The 7,480-nt window shown below is 51.5% G+C and overlaps 1 protein-coding gene across 1 annotated transcript; it reads left to right on the top strand.

Moving 5' to 3' along the window:
- Positions 1–5,969, top strand: LOC144946254 (uncharacterized). Its single transcript, XM_078875147.1, has 3 exons — positions 1–117; positions 3,108–3,473; positions 5,214–5,969. The coding sequence occupies exons 1-3, from the start codon at positions 1–3 to the stop codon at positions 5,523–5,525; spliced, it is 795 nt and encodes a 264-aa protein (XP_078731273.1). The 3' UTR covers positions 5,526–5,969.
- The last annotated feature ends 1,511 nt before the right edge of the window (positions 5,970–7,480 follow it).

Here is a 7,480-nt window from a genome sequence, read left to right as displayed (position 1 = left end):
ATGCCCTCTCTGACCAGCGAGTGTCTGCGTGGGGACATGAGCCCTGACTGGAACCAGCCCCTGGCTGCCGTTCAGCGGACGGCTTTCCCTTTCCGCCTGCCGCCACTCAACACTCAGGTGGGTGAACATTCGTGGGACATTTCCCAGGGGCAAAAAAAACGACCGCGAGGGGGAGGGGGGGGATGCTCGCTTCGGACCTGCGCCTTGATCCAGAACATAGTCGCGTAGCAAACGATTAAGTGGCCGTTAAATCCGCCTGGCTGCCTTTGTGTTTCCTTTTTTAAAAAACGTGCAGTCAGTGCGCCGCGCTAGACATGAGCATCTTCACTTCACGGCTGATGACGTTTCTGACCACGGCGAGGAAGACGGCGGTCATCATCGGTCTGCGATTCGCCACCGTCGCGATGTGTCCGCTTCGCTCTGCAGAAGCGAGGTTCGGAGAGTGAGGCTGGATGTATACGCAGGGGTGGGCATTCAGTGCATACAGCCCAAGATTAAAAGAAAAAAATCTCAATGTGAAATTCTATGCAGCTGTCTACAGATTAAAGACGTGGCTCTGCATTTCTGCCTGAACTCAACAGTTGTACAACACAGCGCAACCTACATTCTGACAAATCACGTTCTATTTCTCAGTCTACAGATAATCACGCACGGTGTCTGTATATTGAGCTGTATGAATGTGTTCATTTAGCAAATGGTTTTACACGTATATGCATGTTGAACTTCTTTCTCGCCGTACGTAGCCAAACGTGCTAACCGGGAGGTGACTTTCACACAAAGCACCATGTTACGCAACGATAAAACACATTCCTGCGGAGGGAGCTGGTAGGAACGTTGGGTTGCTCGGTCAATGGCCAGGGTCAACGGCGGCGTGGTGTATTCCGCAAATATGCCCGACTGTGAGGTCGGGCACAAGCCGGCGTGAGTAGGTTAAACGTTGAGTTTTTATAAGGCCACCACGGGGTGACCAGCCCCTCCCCACCCAGCACCCACCCCTCCCACCTCACCTCGATGTGTCTACCGAAGCCATTGGCGACGATGGGGCCCTTCCAGACCGACGACGACGACAATAAAACAATCGTCTCGCTCTCGTCAGAACTTCCCGCTCGTTGAGCAAAACGCCTGCTGCGGCCAAACGTGTTATCGCGAGGAGGGTTCACTCCCCACCTCCCTCCCACCCCCCCCCCCGCTGCTGCCACTGCCGCGCTCTGCGGCGTCTGGCCAGAGGCGGGGATCATGGAGAGTGCATCCCACTGGGCCAAATGTCAATTTCTGGAAAAGAAATTCAAGGCAGGCCATGGGTACAGCAGCAGTGTGGTGACCGAGTCGTGATCCACTCCCGCGTTCCGCGACCCCCACCCCTCCCCACCTCCCCCCAGCTCTTGGCCTTGGGCTCGCGATGTCACCTAAGCTTTGACAAGAGGGATTTGCTTTGATTGTGATGCTTCCCAAGAACCGTGGGGCCAAAGGGAGATGCCACGCTGCCGATGCAGGACCAGTTAAGATATCTCTCGCCACTGATATTCACCATAGCCGGGTATCAAACTTAGGTCGCTATATTAATGACGCAGTGCGCTAAGGGGCCGTCCATAAATGACGTCACGCACCTAGGGGGGGGGGGGTCAGACATTTGTGACGATGTGTGACCAGGGGGGGGGTTGAGAAATGTGACGTCACATCAAAATGCGCAACTTTAAATAAATATAGACAACACGTTCTACTTAATTAAATAGTCTTTTTAATAAATGTTTTCTCCTGCAACATCAGGGTGCAGCGCCACATTAAACACGCACTACAATGACAATAGTTTAAAGCGATTTGAAGCATGTTGTTTTTTTTGGGGGGGGGGAGGGCAGAGCTTTGTGACGTCATATTTGAGGGGGGTAGTCTGACTTTTTGTGACGCCGTGTGACGAGGGGGGGGGGTCAAAAATCGTCCAAAATCGTGTGACGTCATTTATGGACGGCCCCTAACCACTGCACCACTGGTCCACTCCTATATACAGTCTGTTCCCCTAAAACACGGTCATTGCGTTCCTAAAGAACACCGCGTTACGGAAACATCGCGTTATAATAAATAATATATAACGTGGGGGGTAAAGCAAAGTCCGCGATACGGCGTGAGATGCGTAACGCAGGGCTGAACAAAGACCGAGGCGCGTGGGTGGCGTCTCGAATCATCCAGCAGCATCCCAGTGCCGTGTGAGATGCTACGCCGAGGGAGCCGTACGACCGCTTCCTCTAACTCGCGCGACGCAGTTACGTTCGCTCGATCGCGTTATATCCAATTCGCATCTGCGTGACAAAAAAATGTGTTCCCTAATACATTTAATCATCGCGTTCTATACAATTAGCGTTATGAAAACCACAGGGGTATAAGAGAACAGACCGTATATCTATCTACATGTAAAAGATAGTAAGGCACACCTTCCCATCGCGCTGTTTTTAACTGCTTTATCAATGCGTTAAATTGTTTGCTTGGCTATATTTGACGGTCATTAACTCAGTTGTGTGACTAAACTGTTTATTTTACCAGGTAAGGCCCCACTGAGCTGTGTAGTTCTTTTTCAGAAGCGACCTGGCCACAAACGACAGCTCAACGAAGTGGCTTATCATCATCACGTGGCAATGTATAGCAGCCAGATACTCTAAATGCATGTTGTCTTTAAATGTGGAGGGAAAAACCGGAGGACCCGGATAAAAATCCACACGACCACGGGGAGAACACGCAAACCCCAAATATCCAGGTGTCAGGATCGAACTCACGCCCTCCTGTGTACGAGGCGAGGTAGTTAACATCTCACCATATTTACATACCCGGTACACCGCATCCAGTATACTATGCATCTCACTGTGGACGTTGCTGCTACTCATCGCGTGCCACCCACTCCAGAAACAGAACATTTCCAAGCCTGCAAAAATATTCCCGCACCCGGCACACTGCGTCCGGTATTCCTCTCGCCATGGTCGCAATCACCACGAGTCACCTACCGCGTCCTCACGTCTACCGACAACGTGGGACGCATCCAGAAACGTGATTGGCCGTGGGCGAGCGAGCGTGGCACGAGAGTTCCACAGCGGCTCCACGGTCGCGTTCTCTTCTCTCAGAATCCAGGAGCTCCGCTGCGCGACCACGCCAGAACGACCTCCACCGCCGCCGCCGCCGCCAGAGGTCATGGCTGGAGCCCCGCGCCGCGCTCCTCCGCGCTCCGGGCCGCGAGGTCCTCCGTCCCGTCGGGCGAAGCCCCTGCCCGGACGCTCACGCGGAGGCCGCAGTCGTCTCCCAGCTTCCAGCTGGACGCCCTGCGGGGCCTGGTGGCGGCGGCGGCGGCGGCGGGGGGCGGTGGCGAGCGGCCGCTCTCCGTCTTCCGTCGGTCGCCCTCCGTGGGGGAGGAAGCGACATCGCAGCGTCTCGCCCGGAGCCGGCAGCGCGAGACGCTGCGGCAGGGCAGCACCGGCAGCCTCGCGCGGACGGTGAGAGGGATTCGCGATTTATTCAGCAATTTTAAGTTCGATCTAGAAACTTGATTATTTTTTTTACTTGCTTTTACTTAAGATACTTTTATAGTGGTTTTTTTCTTCTTCTAAATATGCAATCGCTAGCAATTTATTATATTGCGATTTTGTTTTGGATGGAAATTGCTTTTATTGTTCTTGCGGTTTAATCTTTTAACGATGTTTTATTTTACCTGTACAGCACTTGATTGATTGTTTAGCGCGGTTGGCTACGTACGGTGCGAAAGAAGTGCAACGTACATAAATACTGGATGAATGCGAGAAACTAAACTAAACATTTTTTTTTACCAGTTAAGGCCCACTGAGCTACGTAGATATTTTTTCAGAAGCGACCTGGTGATCACAAACGATCGCTCGACGAATTGGCTCATCATCATCATGATGGGGAAATTCAAGGCAGCAGCCAAATGCCCTGTCAGGTCGGAGGATGTGAGAGGGTCAGGAGGGGGTGACGTTTTAAGAGGTTGCGGGTGGACCAGTGGGCGAGTGTTGTGGAGCAGCTCGTTGGTTCGTACAAAGTCAGGGATGCGTATTCGATGATCATGCCCACGGTCAAACCTCCCGGGATGAGTCCGGACTTGAGAGATCTCAGCGGCTAAGCGGGGTTGGTCCTGGACAGTGCTCGGATGGGCCACCACCAACACGCAGGTCAGACATGTACTGTGCACGCTGCTTTTGGGCAGCACAGGGCAGTGCAACGAATTGCATCGCTCTACTGCACTTGCTACGCTCCAACAACTTTGCTTCCCACCTTCAGCAACCCCATGAAACCCCACCTTCACCAGCGAGGTGAAGTGCGGTGAAATAAGAGTGACGAACTGCACGCCGTGGGGAGACCTTCACCCGGCAGTGGATACACAAAAGGCGTTGCACATGCACGCGTGGGTCAGGCGAAGTGAGTGGATTGGTGTGTTCGTTTGCACAGCAATCTGTGGCGTATATATACAAATAGATAAATATCGAGAGATGAATATATTATCAAGAGAGGGTTGACCAGTTGCTCTATGAAAGTCACTCATTATTGTACTATGCACGTATGCTCATCGGAGGTGTGGGGGAAGGACAACAAACTCCGTACGTATGATGAACTTCTTTCGCACCGTACGTTGGCAACCGTGCTAAGAAGCACATGTTTGGCGACGCCGCTCCTGGTGCAGCCGGCAGCACGCTGGACCCACAATGCAGAGGTTTTCCGCTTCAATCTCAGCAGTTGAAACGTTGGGCTAAATATCTTAAATCCCCCCACCCCATTTCAACCTTCAGCACTCAGCAGTTTAGATGTTGCGGTGCAGCGCAGCGAGCCAATCGGTGGGTCGTGTACGGTGGGGCAACGTGCGGGTCGCTCCCACCCCTTCCAAGACAGCCTGAAAGCTCGGACCAAAAACATCCTCTCCTCTCTCGCGCTTCCTCGACTGGAGGCCCTTCCGGGCAGCGGCAGCGGCACGAGCAATTGCAGTGCCGCGCATTTACCGCACTTCATCCATTGAAAGGGAGCGGTGCGCACCGACGATCCGCATCTTCCGTCTCGTTCTGGAGCCGACGCCAAAGCTTTAGGTCACATGACGAGTGGAGGAACGCGGCGGCGCGAACAAGCGGTCGCGCGTCCGCATTAACACCTCCGACGCGTCGAAATCCCTCTCTTTCTAGCGTTTAACGGAGCCCTCGTTTCCTTCTTTACCTCCCGTGCACGCTCCGCAGGCGGGCGTCTGGAAAGTGCAGCAGCAGCATCAGCAGCAGGGCGCGAGGGACAGCAGCAACGCCGTGGCCACTCCGGTGAACATCCGCCGGACTGTCAACGAGATGACGATGGAGGAGGTGAGCGAGGCGATGAAGGACCTCCTGAACGGGAACATCCGAAACGTCGCCGCCAAGATCGAGCGGCTCCAGCGGCCGCCGCGGCCGCACGACGGGTCGAGCGGCTGTGACGACGGCGAGAACCCGCCGCTGCCGCCGACGTCGCGATACGAGGAGGACCTCTCCGGCGAAATGATCTACGTGGCAACCTTGTGAAGTCACCGGCGTCGCGCGCTTTCACTCCCGTTGCGCGTAAAGCGCTTGCCGCAAAATGGACCACTCCGCACGTTCCTGATCTCGTCAAGGGGCATAAACCGTCACGCGGACTGCGGTCATCTTCGCAGCAGCAGCGGCGTTTAGCTCACCATCGAACAAAGACGGTCACCGCTTCTGTGGCCGTCTGGAACGCTCTTCTTTCCGATATTAGGAAGCCACTGGAGCTATGCATTTTTGAATCTAAATTAAAAACTCATTTCATTAGAACTGCTTTTTGTGTTTGGTTTGTTGTCCTTCCCCTGCACCTCCGATTAGCGCGGCTTTCTACGTACGGCGCGAAAGAAGTTCAACATACACACGTACTGTACCTACGATATCCGCCACTCGCGAGGAGCCTCCGTCACCCTTTTTAAAATTTCATCACGCCCCATGAAATGTGATATTCTCCGAAGCTACCGTGTACGTAAAATATGTATCTATATTCCATTAATACTTGCCGAAATTGAGTATTTAAATGCGATTAACAACCCATGCCACTTTCTGCGATTTGCGACAACCATTGAATTTGGATTGAAGCGGTCTATCTGCAGTTACCGCTCGGTTTTAATTATTGTCTGTTAAGTGCCTCATTACATCGTGAACATAACCCAGCCCCCTCCCATCAGTGTTCTCTCTTACAAACAAACAAACAAACAAAAAAAATCCCGTAGAATATCTAAACGTTCTAGAATATAAAAGCTTAAACTTACATGTCATCGTAATTTCCAACATTGGCGGTGCCGCGCCAATGGCAATGAAGAAAACCTCCGACACATTCGTCAGTAACACATCCCCAAAGAGGACAATCGATCACGGTTTTAGATCTCTTCGCCACGAAGAAGGGCAGTTGGCATCACCTATTTGTATGGCAAGCTTCGGGGCCACTTCCTGGAGTTTCTTCCATTACTACAGTACATTCATGTTTACGATGTCACGATCGATCTACATTTCATAAAAGTATGTTTTTTTTTAAAGTTTTAGTACATTTTTATTTTAGATGCTTTCCTCTTTCGGGCAGTCCTATTGACAACGGTGTTGAGGAGCCGTGACGACTGATACCACCGTGGAGCTATTCCTAAAGGGAATTCTAAATTCATGCAAATCGCATATCAATTTCTAATCAACCCTGTAGACGTTTCACATTTCTACAGGATTTTCATTTTTTTTTATTGAAATCCTACTGGATGTATTCGACTGCATTATATTTCATCGGTGTTTGGTCAATTGAAGGCAGTAACACCCCAAGCGGACCGTCACGTTTGACGTACAGTCGTTATACGGTACTCAGCTTTGTTTATAATTGGATGGTTTTTTTTCTCTGAATACGAACATTCTCAGACTGACGTCTCTTTCTAAATGTGGTGATAGCTGTGTCGACGTGTGCGCGAATAAACACGGGTCTTGAGAATGTTAGTTTCGCCGCTCGGTTTGTGCCTATGTCGAAATATCATCACCTTACGGCTCGAGGTGGCAGACCCCACCTTCTCCTGGGTGAGCACCCCCCCCCCTCCTCTAAATTCTCAACAAATTGGTTGGGTGGGGTCAATGTGATTGGCTGCTCAAATGAGTACAGGCACTTCCTTACTTATGAACGATTTAGGTTCCAGAAGTCTGTTCGTAAGTCGATTTGTCCACAAGTCCAATTTTACTCCTGTCGATTCCAATGACGTTGTACGTCGTCATGTACACTAAACACGGGGAATGGCTTTAAAGGTTGTATCATCTCCTGTAGATGTTGATGCCACTGGTTCTTCACGTTCTGCAGATGTATATGCCACCATCACCGCCATCTATTGCGTGGCGGTTGAACTTACGACTCTCGGTCCAAACATGCCACTGGACATACCCACAGGTTTGTTCGTATCTCTGAAAGTTCGAAAGTGGAATGTTCGTAAGTAGAAGAGTCTCTGGATTGA

Source organism: Lampetra fluviatilis, chromosome 40, assembly GCF_964198595.1.
Source record: "Lampetra fluviatilis chromosome 40, kcLamFluv1.1, whole genome shotgun sequence".
NCBI lineage: Eukaryota > Metazoa > Chordata > Hyperoartia > Petromyzontiformes > Petromyzontidae > Lampetra > Lampetra fluviatilis.
Note: the sequence above shows the minus strand (reverse complement) of the source record. Positions and strands in the feature narration are given on the sequence as shown.

Coding starts and splice junctions, on each gene's coding strand:
- LOC144946254 (XM_078875147.1), top strand. CDS start 1: ATGCCCTCTCTGACCAGCGAGTGTCTGCGTGGGGACATGAGCCCTGAC. Junction 118..3,107: donor TGCCGCCACTCAACACTCAG/GTGGGTGAACAT, acceptor CTCTTCTCTCAG/AATCCAGGAGCTCCGCTGCG. Junction 3,474..5,213: donor CCGGCAGCCTCGCGCGGACG/GTGAGAGGGATT, acceptor CACGCTCCGCAG/GCGGGCGTCTGGAAAGTGCA.